The following is a 17,909-nucleotide window of genomic DNA, read 5'->3' as shown; positions in this document are numbered from 1 at the left end:
ATCATTACTCCCAAGGTGTGGAGAAATGGTACCCCCTTCTACACTGTTGGTGGTAATATAAATTGGTGCAGCCACTATGGAGAGCAGTTTGGAGGTTCCTTAAAAGGTAAAAATAGAATTACCACATGATCCAGCAATCCCACTCCTAGACATGTATCTGGAGAAAACTCCAATTTGAAAAGATACATGCACCTCAATATTCATAGCCGCACTATTTACAATAGTAAAGACATGTAAGCAACCTAAATGAATTGATAAATAAGATATAGTATGCAATGGAATACTACTCAGCCATAAAAATAATGAAATAATGTCATTTGCAGCAATATGGATGGAGCTAGACGTGATCACACTAAGTGAAGTCAAAGAAAGACAAGATGGCAAATCTGCCATCTTTTCGAGTGCGCCATGTCTGGTTCATTCAGTGTCGCAGCTATGAAAAAAGTGGTTCAACAGCTCCGTCTGGAGGCCGAGCTCAATCGGGTGAAGTCCTCCCAGGCAACTGCAGATTTGAAACAGTTCTGTCTGCAGAATGCTCAACATGACCCTCTGCTGACTGGCGTATCTTCAAGTACAAATCCCTTCAGGCCCCAGAAAGTCTGTTCCTTTTTGTAGTAAGACGAATCTTGACAAGGTTTTCCAAACCACTTTTCATAAACCAGTGAATATTCAAAGGACAGCTAAATTTGAAGCCTGTACAAAAGCCTCTCTGTAACATGCCATACTATACAAACTTGTACTTTTTCAGTCCTTAATGTCTACCTCTCTGAATATTCATAATTTTCTGTTTCACAAGGGTAATTATTTTGTATACACTGATGGCAGCATACAATAAAATAATTAGTATTAAAAAAAAGACAAGTAGTATGATATCACTTACATGTGGAATCTAAAACATGATACAAATGGACTTATTTACAAACAGAAAGAGACTCACAGACGTACAGAACAAACATGGTTTGTTTGGAGTTTGGGATTAGCAGATACAAACTACTATACATGAAACAGATAAACAACAAGGGCTTACTGTATAGCCAAGGAAACTATATTCAATATCTTGTAATAAACTATAATAGAATAGAAAAAAAAGAATCATTACCCTTAAAAAAAAAAAAAAACTTCATTTACCTCCAAAGAGAGACTGTTTTTGGTAATTGCTATAAAACTGAGTGTTCGTGTCCTCCTCAAATTCATAAGTTGAAATTCTAATTCCAGAGTGACAGTACCAAGAGTGAGACCTTTGTGGGGGTGACTAGGACCTTAGTCAAAAAAGACCTCAGAGACAGCTCTTCTTCCCACCACATGAAGATGCAATATGAAGACTCAGGTATTTGAAGCAGGAAGCAGGCTCTCACCAGACACTGAGTCTACTGGTGCCTTCATCTTGGGACTACCTAGACTTCAGAGCTATCAGGAATAAACCCGTCTATAGGACACCTAGTATATGTCATTCTCCTGTAGCAGCCTTAATGGACTAAGCCATCATTTGTGTGGGAAATAAAGTTCAGTATCTTCTGAGGAGACTCTGACTCTCCTAATGTATCATAAAACCCTGACTTCCTTGAATTCCTCTGCGGTGAGATAGTCAAGTAGTACTGGATGCTCTGATACAAGTATAAATCCAGTAGATAGTACTGGGGATAAATAAAAAGGTTCTTTTTTTTAACGTGTTTGGGGTGAAGTTTAGGAAAATACTATTGTAACAGGAAAATTTACAGAATAGTCACAATTTCTCAAATTCAGCTGCAAAATGGCTGAAGAGTGAATACAGAAAAGTGAACCACATTCTTCTATAGATCTCTCTGCAGTGCACATAACAAAAATTGCTTTCTTTCAAATCAGGTAAAATAATTTGGTTATGTCAATTACAAAATTTACTTTTCCCCTTTTCTGCTATAGTAAGAGAATTTTTTTTTTTAAATGGCCCATGGGCTATGTTTAAGGTAGACATGCCACAGTACATTGAATTTATATCAATAAACTGAGCTTGCGTTCTCTAACTCTCCTATTAGCATCTCAGAAGATAGCTATTGAACTGTAGCCCCTTGAGGCTGGCCAGGAGAGGGGACAAAGAGGAAAAAGCCACCATCTATGGAACCGAGAGGAGGAAGATCCAATATTTATGATTTTTTTATTTGCGTGATGCTTTTATCTTCTTATACTAATTCCATGTTCTTCATTAACCAGTTGATTCTGTGAGGTGTGTAACTTGACTGAGGTCAAAAGGTAGCTGACAATCACCAGTGCCCCAGCACTGATCTTTGGCCTTTTCCACTAGGCGAATCCACTAAAAACACAAAATAAAAAATAACCCCCAAAGCAACACCTTCCCCCAAACACCTTTCCCTTCTATAGGGATTTATCAAGAGGCCATTTGCTAGGTAGGTCCGACCTGTCTGGACGGCAACCTTGGTTCTGCAAATCTCTCACCAGTCCTGGTTAAAGTAGAAACCACACTGCCCTGGCCAGGAACCAACACTGTGGGGCCGTCGAGGAGCACCCAGTGCGCGCTCTGGGGACTGAGGTCCCAGAGCCTCCGCGCAGGTGCGCGCGCACCTGTCGCCTGCCGCGTGCGCGCTGCGCGTGGAGGGTGGGTCGGGGGCGGGGTGGGGGGGGAGGAGGATGAGGTACGTGCTCCCGCGCGTGCGCCGGGCAAAGCTTCCCGGTACGTGCGTCGTACGTGGGCGCGGCGTCCCCGCGCCCTGTGAGTTGCGGGCCGGGAGTCGGCCCCGCGCGCCAAGTGGGTGTCTGGGCGGGGCGTTTCCCGGGCGGGCGCGGCGCCCCCTGGTGGCGGGCGGCGGCGGCGGCGGCGGCGGCGGCGCGCGCGGTCAGGCGTTCTCCGCGGGCAGCCCGCGGCGGGGCCTTGCCTCCTAGCGCGGGGTCCTCGGCGGCCTGGGTGGCTCCTTCCCCCGCTGCTGTCGTAGGCGCGGACGGCTGCCAGTGCGGCTGCAGTTGGCTCGCGGCGGCGGCGGCGGCGGCGGCGGCCGAGGCAGAGGGGCGGGGAGGGGGGGGTTTGAGGCGACAGCCGAAGGGGGCGGCGGGCGCGGCGGCGGCGGCGGGGCCCGGGGCCGGCGGCGGCGAGGGGGGCGAAGATGGCGGACGTGCTCAGCGTCCTGCGACAGTACAACATCCAGAAGAAGGAGATTGTGGTGAAAGGGGACGAAGTGATCTTCGGCGAGTTCTCCTGGCCCAAGAATGTGAAGACCAACTATGTGGTTTGGGGGTGAGTCTGCTGCGGCCGGAGGCAGGGCTGGGCGCTCCCGGCCCCCCCCCCCCCCTCTCCGAACCCCTCCCCCCCGCTCCCCTTGGGTATGGAGGGAAACGGGTGCTCCGGGGAAAAGTTTTCCCGGGAGCAGAAGTTGCAGCTTGTCTGTGAGGGGGGCGCCGGAGGAGCGGCGTCCGGAGGGGTCTCTCCTCCGCGGCTCCGTGTGGAGGTTTCTGTCACCGTGTGGAGGTCGCTGCCCCTGTATGTGGAGAGCCGGCCGGGTGCATAGGTGCATATGAAGGAGCGCCCCGCCGGGTCCTCGGGCGGCCCTTTTTGTCCTTTAGTTGTTTGTTTTTTTAAATCTCTCTCGGAGGCTGTTCTGCGATGGTCTCTGCTGGCCCTTTGCATCTCCCGGTCGGTTCCGTCTCTTTTCGCGATTCCCTCAAGCAGAGAGAGAAGGGAATCCACTCTGTCAGGTTGGGACGGGAAAGAGATTTCGGCGACCTGGGACGAGTCGTCGGAATCCGTTTTAGGTGAAGGCAGGGGTCTCCCTCAGGGAGAAAGTTCCTGCTGAAATGAAGTCAACTTTGCCGTTCTAAGTGGGGAACGAATGGAGTGTGCGATTGGGGGCAAATATGCGTGAAGAGAGTGTGTTTGGGAATGTGGATCCCAGTGGGGGTTGCCCGAGTTTCAGTTCTGAAGGAAGACACTCGAAGGGAGGTCTGTGGGTAACCCCCATGGGAAAAGTATCTAAAAAAGAAGATATATGCATATATATTGCAAAAGCAAAAAGAGGTCTGTTCATCGTGACGGGCTTTTTGAGTCAGTCCTCTCAGTGGCGTTTCCTTTGGATAGCTAGAACCCTAGACAGAAACATCCGTACTTATTTTGCCTGATTGAATGGGAGCAGTGGGCTTTAGGAAGAGTTGATGAAAAGCTAGGGGAAGTTTAGTTCCTTGGTTTTTATTTATTTATTTTTTTGCATCATGGGCTTACGGTTTAATTAGCTTTGTGCAGATGGGTAAAATCATTCTGAGTTTTCTGTGTTTTTTTTTTTTTCCCTTTCAAAAAGAACTTGCACAGGCAGATTTACATTTTAAAAACAAATTAACAGTTTATGTGAAGAAAAGTCTATTTGATTTGGGGAGTACCAAGCTGGAAGAGGTTAGGAGTCCTCTGCTCCACATATTCTGTAGGAGCTCAGCCTGATTGAATTTTTAACTGATTGGTTTTTCTTTAAAAAATGGTTGAATATTCACAGTGTAAGGCTGTTCAATCCGAGAACTGGAAAAAGTTTTGAGAACCTGGGTCGGTGCCTCAAAGGAGGTTATCTCAGTCAGAGTGGAAGAGATGACACATAACTTGATAAGAATCGAATTCCAGTCCCTAAAGAGAGCAATCACTTCTAGCTGGGAAAGTTTTCATAGAAGTGTGTTTGACCTATGGACATGCGAGGTTTCAAAAGTTAAGGGATGGATAGGAATTCTGAGGGCGAAGTAGTGGGCTCGGTCTTTTCAGCTGAGGGAACTGCATGCTTAAAGACCTGAGAGCTGGAAAGGAAATGTTTTGATAGCTGAGTTAAGTCAGTAGTAAGAAAAGAGCGCTTAGAACAGTAGATTTCAAACTTTCGCAGCAGTGAATCACAACAGTATATGTATTTTCATTGAGTGTTATTCTCTGTGTATATGGAAATGCAAACATATGCATGAAATTAATATTTACCCTTACTGAATGCAGTGCATTGTTTTTTATAATATATCATGAAGAGATACAACTTGTTACTCATGTATTATATACTTCATAGTACAGTGATTGATAAGTGATATGTGGTTTGAAGTATATTGATTTAGAAAAAAACTGGAAATAGAGGCTAGAAAAATAAGTTTGGGACTGATTATATTGGGCCATATTCAGATGAATTTAAGCAATATGTTGATATTTCTAGGTGGGGAGAATGTAATAGGACAGTCGGATTGGACACTAACATTTGTTGAGCAAGTAGTAGTATGTATTTGCATCAAAGAACTTGCACTCCTGGACGACTTTGTTTTATCACAGGTAGAATTAGTTTTGGTTTTACATCACTGATTTAATTTGAGAGAAGTCGTAAGAATCATATCTCTGAAGTTAACTGTAGTGTTAAAGAAGGTTGGTAAGGGTGTTTTCTCAGCAGAATCCTACTTAGAAAACATGGTATGTTTCTTGCAAGTTTAGCCTAAGTGACTCGTGTGTTTCTTTTAATCAGTTTGCTTCTCTTATGGATCCTTCCTAACTGATTAGGTTTCTCTATTGACAAAGCCCAGAAGCTAATTTGTACCAAATTCTTAAAAGTCTGTAGTAATAAAGTTTGAATAGTACTTTCCTTACCTCTTGCTTTTTGTCATTGTTTCTATTTGTGTCCCTTTTGCCCAAATGACATTTTCACTTATTAGGTTTCATGCTCTTAAGAATATCTTTTGTTGGATAGCAGTGTGTGTAGATAATACTATATGATTAAGCCCAGGAGTTGTATTAGAATTGTGAGTAAAAATCTTGTCTTAATCATTTCAGGACTGGAAAGGAAGGCCAACCTAGAGAGTACTACACATTGGATTCGATCTTATTTCTGCTAAATAATGTGCACCTATCTCATCCTGTCTATGTCCGACGTGCAGCTGTAAGTAGAATTCATTTAGAGACTTGTTTTGAATTTGATAGCTGATCCTATTTGGTGATAACTTCCCTGATGAGTTTCAGATCAAAAGAATGAAAGGTTTATCTGTAAGAAAGTCTCCTGGAGGGTCAAAAATAGATCAATTTAATTTATGTGGATTTTTTAAAATTTGTGATTTTTCTTTTTTAAACTTGTGAGTTGTGGGTAATGTTTATAGCAGTAGGAGTTTCAGAGTTGTTTTTTAGGGATGTTTTAAAAATTGAGTAAGCCTGTGGGAAGATTCTGATATTCAGAACTCTAGTTTCAGTTCAGTTCAGTTCAGTTCAGTTGCTCAGTCGTGTCCGACTGTTTGTGATCCTATGGACTGCAGCACTTCAGGCCTCCCTATCCATCACCAACTCCCGGAGCCTACTCAAACTTATTTCCGTCGTACCGGTGATGGCCATCCAACCATCTCATCCTCTGTCATCCCCTTTTCCTCCCACCTTCAATCTCTCCCAGCATCAGGATCTTTTCCAATGAGTCGGTTCCTCACATCAGGTGGCCAAAGTATTGGAGTTTCAGCTTCAGCATCAGTCCTTCCAATGAATATTCAGGACTGATCTCCTTTAGGATGGACTGGTTGGATTTCCTTGTAGTCCAAGGGACTTTCAAGTGTCTTCTCCAGCACCACCATTCAAAAGCATCAATTCTTTGGAACTCAGCTTTCTTTATAGTCCAACTGTCACATCCATACATGACTACTGGAAAAACCATAGCTTTGAGTAGATGGATCTTTGTTGGCAAAGTATTATCTCTGCTTTTTAATATGCTGTCTAGGTTGGTCATAACTTTTCTTGCAAGGAGCAAGCGTCTTTTAATTTCATGACTGTAGTCACCATCTGCAGTGATTTTGGAGCTCTAGTTTAATCTCAAAGAAAAAAGGATTTTTTGGCATCAAAAAGAGTCAAGTTAGTAGACAGCTTCCCCTCCTCCCCCCTTTTTTTCCTTTTTTCAGGGATTAGAGTCCCTACCACTGGACTGCTGGGAACCCAGTAGATTACTTTTTAAAATGAATTTTTAATCAACAAACTTTTTTCATTATTGATAAATTTATTTGTTTTCAGATGCTTGAAATGTGCCTGCTTTCTGCCTCAGAGTGCTTGAACACTGCTTCTCTTAACAAGAAATATATATTTAGTGTCAAGTGTGTATTGAAAAATGCAGTATGTGAGGTGAAATTATTTGTGACTTGGGAAATTGTGGTATATGTTAACTCAGATCTTTAAAAATGAAATCAGACACTGATTAGAATGTTTTGTTGAATAGGTCCATTCATTTTGAGGTAATAAAGATAGTCCAGACTCTTAGTTTAGGTTTACATTATATTTCTGGGGAATGACTATAGCACATAACTGCTGCCCTAATTGTTACTGTGGTCCTTAGGACCTTTGGTCACATAAGGTTTAACTATCATTTCTCTTGAATATTTGCTAGATTGAAAGGGTAGAATTTGGAAAGTAGGGTTCTACAAAATTTTTAACTCCTTTGTTGCTTTTTCTTTTGAGCGGACTTTCTGAAACAACTCTTCCTGACTCATAGCCCGTATTTTCTGTTGGTGATAACGTAATACATAATTCATTAGTGACTGAATGATCAAGTGTATTTTCAAACTTAGATATAGTAATTTAAAGAAAATTCAAATCTTTTAACTGTTAATGATAGTCCATGTAGACTAGTTTTTAAAAACAACCCAAAACCTGTGCGCTCTTACTTGTTTATACTCATAAGCAGAAATTAAAATAGAACCTAACTTTTAAAAAACAAATTAATTTCAAGTGATTAAACATTGTTTATCTTGTATCATCAAGGTGTATGTGCAGAATATTTGGTGCAGTAAAATATGGTCAGTATTCAGTATAAGGTAATTACCCAAAATGTTAAGGGTGTTTATTCATTGTTGCCTATATAGAGTAACAGAGTTTATAACTATAATCCTGTAGCCAGAGTTTCCCTGTGGTCTGCCATTGTTTTTTTACATTACATTCCCCACAAAGTGTGGGGAAAACTGTAGTAATGACAGAATTCATTGAGTTTATCGTCCAAGGACGACTTGGTGCCTAAAGTATACAGTTTTATTTGTTTTGCTCACCTCTTTACAAATTGCTAACAGAGAATAAAGGAAAACTACTCATTTAGCACAATAGACAAATTTTCCAGATGTAATTTTTTACTCTTTTTCTCCTGCTTACAAAATTTATACACACTCAAGGGTAAGAAAAGAGATGTAATGTAGAAAGTAAACAGCTGTCATTAACATTTTACTGTATAGTCTCCTAAATTTTTTCCCATGTCTGAACAACACATACCTGTTTTTTAGTCATTTTCTTTTTTTTTTTTTTTTTTAGTCATTTTCTTTATTGAAGTATAGTCAGCATGCAATAGTAGTTTCAGTTGTACAACATAGTGACTCTACATTTATATACTTTGTGACTTGATCACCACAATGAGTCTAGCTGGTAACTGTCTGTCATCATACAACATCTTTACAGTATTATTGGCTGTATTCCTTATGCTATGCATTACACTCCCATTACTTCATAATCGGATTGATTGTTTTTTGATGTTGAGTTGTGTGAGTTATTCTATTTTGAAGGCTAATCTTTAATGAATATATTGTTTGCAAATATCTTCTGCCATTCAGGAGGTTGCCTTTTCATTTTGTTGATGGTTTCCTTCATGGTGCAAAAGCTTTTTAATTTGATATAGTCCATTTGTTAATTTTTTTATTTTGTTGCCCTTACCTGAGGAGGCAGATCCAGAAAAATACTGCTAAGATTCATGTCAAAGAATAACACACACTGCCTGTATTTTCTCCTGGAGTTTTTATTGTTGTATTTAATCCATTTTGAGTTTGTTTTTGTATATGTTATAAGGAAGTGGCCCAGTTTGATTCTTGTTCCTGTAACAGTCCAGTTTTCCAAGCACCATTTATTGAAAACCCTGTCTTTTCCCCAGTGTATATTCTTGGGACATGTACTTACTGTTAATTATGAAAATTTAGTTCTAGTGGCTAATTTAGGTTATTTGAAAGAGTTCAAGTACCATATTTTGAGGAGGTGTGGTTAGGATGTGAGAAACAAAGGCACTTTGGAAACCTTAAATAAAATGAGCAGTCTATGGGACTAAATCCAAAACATCATGAGTAGAATTAATAAATGTTTAGAATAATCTAAGGGAAAAAATAAGAATATAATTCGTATTTTGAAGAGGGCTAGGGTTATTGTTTCATTTCTAATGGTTATCTTTTGTATACGTTACTGGAATTTTGAGAATAAAGTTACCAAAAATTAATATGCTTAAACATTTTCAAGATTTTATTAGATTTGTTCTGTCTGGTTATTTTCTAGAAATATGATTCTAATATATGTTGCCAAGATAAGTTGGAATAAAATTCAGGTGTTAAATGTTGTTTAACTTTAATAAAGTTTCTTATAATTGTTATTGATTTGATATCTATTTAAAAATTTTGGCTTTAGACCGAAAATATTCCAGTGGTTAGAAGACCTGACCGAAAAGATCTACTCGGATATCTGAATGGTGAAGCATGTGAGTAATTTCTAAGTTGCTTTCACTCTTAAACAGGCATTGGTTTCCACTCCCTGTGAAATAAGAATCAGTGGGGAGAGATTGTGAATGCTCATTATAAACTTCCCTTACCTGCAACTCTGTCCACGCGCTGCTTTCTCTTTCCTGTTACCATGTATGTACTTTACTCCTAGGACCAGCTAGCCCTTCCCTGCATTCGGAGTCCATCGCCTTTGGCTCTCTCAGAGACTTTTCATTTGTAAATTTTGTGTCTCTCTTGCATCATCAGTTCTCTTCTGAACCATTCCCTTTAGGATGTACACAGTAATATCTCTCATTAAAAACTTTTTTTAAACTCCCTCCTTCCTATTTGCTGGGCTTCCCAGGTGGTGCTAGTGGTAAAGAACCTGCCTGCCAATTCAGGAGACATAAGATGCAGGTTCTATCTCTGGGTAGGAAAGATACCCTGAGGAGGAAATGGAAACCCACTCCAGTATTCTTGCCTGGAGAACCCCATGGACAGAGGAGCCTGGCAATACAGTCCATGGGGTCACAAAAAGTGGAGCACAACTGAGTAGACTTAGCACACGCGTGCTTCCTGTTCTCTGCTGCTCCAGTTTTCTTCTCCTTTTTGTTACAAAATTCTTTGCAAGAGATGCTTGGTATCACTGCTTCCTCTTTACCTCTGATTCTCTCTTGAGTCTACCTTAGTCTAACTTTCTTCCTCACTGTCTCACTCAAATCACTCTTACAAGGTCAATGCTGATGCATGATTGGCAGATCCTTTGGTCTCTGCTTTTCACAGCTAACCTGACCTCAGTAGCATTTGATACTGTTGACTGCTTACTCCCCTTTGGAAAGCTTTTCTTGACTTGCCATTTGGGGCAACAGACTCTTGAGGTTTTCTTTCTACTCATTGTCCACCTCACTTTTTTTTTTCTTGATTCCTTATCTCCAACATTGACGTATTACTGAGCTTCACATTTATAAATTGACTGTCAGCATCTTCTCTTGGGTATTGAACAGGCGTCTGAAATGTAACATATCTTAAATAGAGTGCCAACTCCCTCTTTCCCTTCTCGCCACAGACAATGAAAGAGCAGGTCTGGTCTCCCAGTGTTCCCATCTCAGCAAATGGTCCCCCATTCATGTAGTGGCTTAGGCTGCAAACCCTGGAGAAATCTTTGATTCCTATGCTGTCACAGCTCACATCCTTTACACCAGCTCCACCAGCCAGGTCCTTTCTTTATCTTTGAGAGCCTGACAGGTTCTTAGCATCGGATGACCACCCTGACCCACCTTCTTCCTTCGACCATTGCACAGCCCTCTTGAAGGTCTTACTGTTCATTTCCTACCGTGTAGTCTCTGATCACCACTTAGAGGGACCTGTTTTAGAAGAGCATCTGAGCTTGATCGTGTCACTCACCTGCTCAAGGCGGTCCTGTGCCTTCCCATCACACTTGGAATACAGCTCGTCCTCCTTCCCTGACCTGCGCAGTCATGCTTCTGCTCGTCTCTGTGACCTCTTGGGCTCTCAGTCTCCCTGGTTCTTGTAGCTTTTCTGACTTTAGATCCTATGCACTTGCCATTCCCTCTGTGCTTTGTTTCACGTTGTCACATGGCTCACTACTCGCCACCTGATTCAGAGCTGTGCGCTAATGTTGATCCCTCGTGAATTAGTACATACATTTATATTTTTATTTATGTTTTCTTACACGTCTACATACCTACATTGTATTATGTGGGAGTATGTTCCTTGTAGCTGATTTCTGTCAGATTGTAACTTAAATGGTCAAAAATAGTTTGACCTCTTAGCATACTTTCTATTACAGGTCAATCTTTTATAATAAAATGCTTTTACAAACTTACTTTAAAACTTAGTTTTTTAAGAGACATAATCTTATATTAAGTAAGAAATGTAACAGATCTTGAGTATTTCCCTTGCATTAATTTCTAATCTACATTTTCAAATATTTATCCTCTCACGTATCTTTTTAAATCTTCAGCAACATCAGCCAGTATAGACAGAAGTGCCCCTCTAGAAATAGGTCTGCAGAGATCTACTCAAGGTATGTCTTGTTTCATGTTTATACTGAACTTTCAAACACCTATCCCCAAACTGTACATTAATTTCTTTTTTTCTTACAGTCAAACGAGCTGCAGATGAAGTTTTGGCAGAAGCAAAAAAACCACGAATTGAGGTAATAGAACTTTATTTTTAAAGTGATTCTTTTTTTTTTAAAATGGAGATTGAGATTGTGTAGTAGTAAGAATTCTTTGCTCATCGTAGTCCTAAGAGCTTTTTTTCTTGAAAAGTGGTTATATTGACAGTTGATTAATAAGTAGCTTGAGCTCTTACATACTATAAGATCTCTCACATACAGGCTGCATGATGGACAAATTATTTTCTTTGCCTTTATATCTTTATTGATGAAAGTGTTGGACTAGATGGTAGTCAGAGCCTTTTTCTATAAAGGGCCAGACAGGCCCTCCTTCAGGCTTTTGGGGCCTTGTCTTCATCCAGCCCCTCCCCTTTGCACTGTAGGCAGAGCAGCGCGTGAATGACGAGGCGAGGCTGTACTCCAAAAAAACTTCATAAAACGGGCGATGGGCCAGATTTGGCCTTTGTGTTGTGGTTCAGTTTCCCTTGGAATAAGGTGATGTGGGAGTTTGCTCCCCTCTGAAGAGCTGTGAACAGTTTCTTTTTCCAATGTTGACTTATCAGGTTAGATGATTTGCTAGTATTTTATAGCCAGCAAGTGGAATGTTACTGTTGGTAAACAAGGACAGTTCATGTTGAATAGAACCCTGTAAGAAATGCAGTAAATGTTGAAAAGATAATTTATTGACTAGTTCAGTTGTCTTAAAACTTTACGAAGTTTTACAATGTTAGGAATTTAAATTGTATAATTATAGTACTGTTTAAGTTTGTAACAAGCATCAGATCAGTTACATATAAACACTCTGAAAATGGAAGATCATGCATTAGAGGCTTGCTTAAAATCTGAGAAATGATTAAATCGGCTATAAATAAATGACCAGTATAGGAATAGCACTTGTAATCACTGGTAGGGTTAACATTACTAGAAACTGTAAGTCTTTTCATTTGACACTTGTGTAACAATCAAATAGTTGTACCTTTTGTCTGCTTCATGAACAGCAAAGCATCCACAGTTAGAGAAGGATAAGGAAAGCAACTCTGAGGGGCAAGGTTGGTTGGTAAATATATACAGTAGAATCACTGACAAAATATGATGCCAAGATTATGTAATTTTGTTTCAGTGTACTCTGAGACTTGTTTTTTCAGATAATGATAGAGATAATTAGCTCCTTGTTATTATTCTGTGCTAGGTGATACTTTGTGTACTTCATGTGCATTATTAACTCCTGTAATCCTCACCATCACCTCCTGAAGTTGGCAGTACCACACACGTCATCTGTGCGCTCACAGGCTCAGAGAGCAGTGACTTGCTGGGGTGCACATAACTGGGATTAGAGCCCAGGCAGTCTGGCTCCTGGCTGTTCCCCTCTGCTGGGTACAGATTTTGTGGCAGCAAAACTGAAATTTTCCACAACTATTTGTGTGTGAAAGGAGGTTGTAACACATTGTGTACAAAATAAGTAAATGTAAAGATATGATTTATTGGGGAAAAACTGAAATTCATGGTTTAATTATTTGAAAGAGTTGAATGTATCGGAATTGAAGATTTGCTAGGATTCTGATAACTTTAAAAACCAACAAGAAATAGCATAATAAAATTCTTTCCAGAGTATTTGTAGAGTTAGAATGAATTACATAAATAGCCATATTACACACCGAGAGTTTTCAGTTCAGTAAATATCTGTTGAGGGCCTGCTAGGCCCTGTGCTAGCAGAGAGAAACTTTGGGATCTGGTTGAAACCTAGGCTGCAGTTGTCTTTAAAATCAGTCTCTTAAGGAACTTGAGTAATATATATTAAACTTTTATTTTAGATGTATTTAACACATTTGTTGAGATATTAATCTTTGCATTCACCCCGGCAAGATGGCTGTTTTGAGCTTAACATGGTTAGACCATGTTAGAGCACAACATTTCTCTGGATCTGTAGAATCTACTGATGGATTTTATACAATTTCATATTCGTTAGCCATAGACACTGACTCTGGCTCTCAGTTTTCTCATTTGTTGAATGTAGGCATTAAACTAGGTCAGAGTTAGTATGTTTTGTTTTTTAAGTAACCAAACACTTTTCAGACTTAACTTTTACCTGAGATTCTAATATCTAAATAAGGTAGAAGCTGAGTTGCAAAGGTTGAAGTCAGGTATGAAGTGGCTCATGGGCACTTTGTAGGAAGTGCCTGGTGTTCTGAAGAAGGTCCTTTGAAAAACATTCAGCTTTCACTTCTGGTGTTGTTCTGTGCTGAAAGATTCAGGACCTGGGGCAACATACGAAAACCATCTGGATCCAAGATGAAAGTCTTGACTGTGGTGAAGGCTTTTTATCAGTTCACTTTAATCACTCAGTCATGTCTGACTCTGCAACCCTATGGACTGCAGCACTCCAGGCCTCCCTGTCCTTCACCATCTCCTGGAGCTTGCTCAGACTCATGTCCATTGAGTCCCTGATGCCATCCAACCATCTCATCCACTGTCATCCCCTTCTCCTCCCACCTTCAATCCCTCCCAGCATCAGGGTCGTTTCCAGTGAGTCAGTTCTTCGCATCAGAAGGCCAAAGTATTGGAGTTTCAGCTTCAGCATCAGTCCTTCCAGTGAACATTTAGGACTGATAAAATTTAGCTATAAACTTTTCTGAGGAGAAGGAATTTTTTGTTGTATATTATCTTTCTGAGTAAGAGTAACTATGATATATTATAAAAGAAGCCTTAGTCATAGGAAAAACTTAATAAAGTTTATTTGTAGTTTTTCAGTTCTAATCTTAGGTGCTCCAGCATACATTTGTTATTGTTTTTATGTTCAGTTCAGTTGCTTAAGTCGTGTCTGACTCTTAGCGACCCTATGGACTGCAGCATGCCAGGCTTCCCTGTCCATCACCAACTCCCAGAGTTGACGCAAACTCATGTCCATCGAGTCGGTGATGCCATCCAGCCATCTCATCCTCTGTCGTTCCCTTCTCCTCCTGCCTTCAATCTTTCCCAGCATCAGGGTCTTTTCCAATGAGTCGGTTCTTTATGTGACTAAAAGTATTTTAAAATAGACCCAAGGCCAGTGATGCCTGGGACTTTATAGGTGGGAACTTTGGTAAAAAGTTACGTGCAGTGTTTATGGTGTTTTTGTAGTTCTAAAAGTTAAGTAAAATTTTAAAATATTTACTGACTATTTTCAGGATGAAGAGTGTGTACGCCTTGATAAAGAGAGATTGGCTGCTCGTTTGGAGGGTCACAAAGAAGGGATTGTACAGACTGAACAGATCAGGTAAGAATTTCTTTGGTAGAAAATAGGCAATTTAGGCAGTATATATAAGTGTATGTGGAAACAAGGGGTATTAACATGCTGTCTACATATATTGCATTCTTCAGCGTGTGTCTCCCTGCCCTCAGTTCGAAAGAAGATGCTCGAGTATTTTTTCTGATGGAGGATTGAAAGCCACTGTGCTGCTTATGCTTTCTGGAAGTTTCTTGATTCTGTTACCATATAGATCTTTTTAAAAATTATTCCATAATCCAAGCCACTCATTTATCATGAAATCTCTTGTTGGTTTATAGCAGTGGTCAGCAGACTTTTCCTGTAAAGTACCATATGTTAAATATTTACATTTAATGTGATTATTAACATGCTTAATTCTAGGTCAATAATTTGCTGTTGTTTTCTGTTTGTCTCTTTGTTCTTTCAAAATTTTGTTCCCTGAAACGGAAATTAACTTAATTTTGGACTAAATGAGTATATGCTGTGATTCTGTTGTATCCTTTTGTTGTCTGAGTAGTGTGCTGCGGTTCTCTTCAGGTGGTTGTTGGGGTTCATTGCGTTCACTGGCCTGTGGCGTCGCAGTCTGCCTGCGGTGTCTGCCGCCTGTGTGCAGTGCAGGGACCTCAGCACGAGGGCTTCCTGTTCTCTCGGCATTGGTGTTGCTCTTGTCATATGTTTTGCTCAATGCATGTGTCCCAAACACCACAGTGCATTGTTCTTAGTCTTGTTTAAACGTCTAGGGAAAATTGTGTGTGCAATTTCCATGCCTCTTCTTCCCTGTTGTAGACTTGTGCACCCATTTTTTTTCTCTTTGGCCTGACTGACTTACTGGTTTTTTTTTTTTTTTTTTTTTTTTAAATTTAACGTTCTTTTAACATTTCTTTCTGTTTAGGACTGCTTCTGTTTCTTTCAACATTTTTATTTCAGAAAAAATCCCCCCCCCCACCTTTTTTTTTTTAGTTTTCACTGGATATGGAATCCAGACTACTTCTTTTTAAAGTATGATATACCACTGTCTCCTTGATTGCATTGTTTCTGGTTAAAAATCTGCTGTTATCCCTTTATCTTTTCTTGGCGGCACCTCGTGGCTTGTCAGATCTTTGTTCCCTGATCCGAGATTGAACCTGGGGTCCTTGGCAGTGAAAGCATGGAGTCCTGACCACTGAACCACTGGGGAATTCTCTTTTGTGTCTTTAAATGTGGCTTTTTTCCTTTGACTACTTAAAAAGTTTCTGTATTGTAGGTTTGGGACTACTTAATTATCACATAACTTGGGAGAGTGTTCTTCATATTTCTTGTGCTTGAGTTTTTGAGGGGATTTTGGGTCATAATTTTCAGTGAATTTAGAAAAGCTTTGCTTCTGATTCCTCAGTTTTTTTTTCCTCCATTTCTCCCCTCTCTGACCTAATTACTCGTACTGGTAATTGTTCAACACCTCACTTATGTTCTTCTCTTTTTTTGGAATGATTTTTTTTTCTGTTTTTTTTTTTTTTTTTGAATAGTTTCTGTAGTTCTGTATGTAATTCATATTTTCTCATGTAGTTGTATTGGTAGTCTTGAACATTGTATTTTTTACCCTTATAAGTTAAATATACAGTCCATGTCTCTATTTGTTGATGTATGGAATGGTTGTATTATTTTGATGCCTTTTCCAGTCCTGCAGTTGTTTTCAGTTTAGATTTCTCCTCATTCTGGTTCACATTTTTCTGCTCCTTTATATGCCTTGTACTGTTTGGATACCAGACATGGTGAATCTTATGTTGCTGCGTGCTGGATGTTTTTGTGTTTTTCTAAATTTTCTTTCGTTTTGTTTTGGGACATAGTTAATCCTTTGAAGCAGTTTGTTCCTTTTGAGTCTCCATTTTTTAATTTGAAGAATTGTTGTTTGAACAGTGTTTAGTTAGGGTTTAAGAATTGTTGTTTGAACAGTGTGTAGTTAGGGTAGTTACTGCCCAACGTTGTTGAGCCAGGACCATTTTGACTGTTATTCCATCTAACGCCCCGTAAGTAGGAGATTTTCAGCCTGGCTGGTGGGACTAGGTTCTGCTCTTCATCCTGTGTAGGTGCTGGACTCTGTTCCCTCTAGGTGGTTCTGTTCCTCGCTTTAGTTTCCAACTACTTACGGGCTCATCAGTCATCTGCCAGAGTACTCGAGGGGGCCTGTGCAGCTCTCTCTTCTCAGGCACTCGGGCCTCTGAGTTCCCTGTACTCTTTGACCTTGCTGGAATCCCAGCTCTGTTTTCTCAAATCAGGGTATGTGGGAAGTTTTACCTGAGTTCTCCCCGTGCCGTGTTGGGAACTTTCAAGGCTGTAAATTGCAGCCTTCATAGGGCTTAGTGAAGTGAAGTCGCTCAGTCGTGTCCAACTTTTTGCGACCCTATGGACTGTAGCCTACCAGGATCATCAGTCCATGGGATTCTCCACGCAAGAATACTGGAGTGTGTTGCCATTTCCTTCTCCAGGGGATCTTCCTGACACAGGGATCGAACCCGGGTCTCCCGCATTGTAGGCGGACACTTTACCTTCTGAACTACCAGGGCTTACTTACTTGGTTTTCATGTGTGAGAGATCATTGTCTTTCATTACTTGATAGCAGATAACGAGTGAACTATTTTTTCATATATTTGACTGGTTGTTTCAAGGTAGGAGGGTTAACCAGTCCCTGTTACTTCATCTTGGCTGGAAGTAAAACTCCAGTGCTTGTCCAGTGCATGTTTTGATTATAGTTTAGAAAAGTGCTTGAATCTGGCTCAAGGCATGCTGGTGTGCTTTAGATTTTAAGGGAAATTTGCATAGTATTATATACAATGAGTTAAATGCTGATACATGTTGAGCGTCTGCTATAAAGTACTTTCATACCTAATGGAAATAAATAGCATACTACATAATACCACCATGTTTAAACCTGCAGGAATTCCTGTCTTTTCTCCACATGTTGTTTAAACGTATTTCAAGATTGTCATCTTGTGATTAGAGTAATAATTTTATCAACTACTGTTAAGGTATCCAAACTCTTTTTCTTGTTTTTATGTTGTGAGAAATGACACTAAGCTTATCATTTTAATGAAATCTATACTT

General features: G+C 40.3%; 1 protein-coding gene and 1 pseudogene across 1 annotated transcript in view; both read left to right on the top strand.

Annotated features, from left to right (window-relative positions):
- The first annotated feature begins 408 nt into the window (after positions 1-408).
- LOC136168280 (guanine nucleotide-binding protein G(I)/G(S)/G(O) subunit gamma-5 pseudogene) lies at positions 409-721 on the top strand (annotated as a pseudogene).
- Positions 722-3,041: 2,320 nt separating this feature from the next.
- Positions 3,042-17,909, top strand: part of CDC73 (cell division cycle 73) — a 93,645-nt gene continuing 78,777 nt past the window's right edge. Inside the window, exons 1-6 of the mRNA XM_065938316.1 lie at positions 3,042-3,223; positions 5,756-5,861; positions 9,377-9,446; positions 11,432-11,494; positions 11,574-11,626; positions 14,752-14,840. Of these exons, the coding sequence (XP_065794388.1) occupies positions 3,093-3,223; positions 5,756-5,861; positions 9,377-9,446; positions 11,432-11,494; positions 11,574-11,626; positions 14,752-14,840 (512 nt within the window). The 5' untranslated portion in view covers positions 3,042-3,092. The remainder of the gene's footprint in view (positions 3,224-5,755; positions 5,862-9,376; positions 9,447-11,431; positions 11,495-11,573; positions 11,627-14,751; positions 14,841-17,909) is intronic.

Source organism: Muntiacus reevesi, chromosome 5 (assembly GCF_963930625.1).
Source record: "Muntiacus reevesi chromosome 5, mMunRee1.1, whole genome shotgun sequence".
Lineage (NCBI taxonomy): Eukaryota > Metazoa > Chordata > Mammalia > Artiodactyla > Cervidae > Muntiacus > Muntiacus reevesi.
Note: the sequence above shows the minus strand (reverse complement) of the source record. Positions and strands in the feature narration are given on the sequence as shown.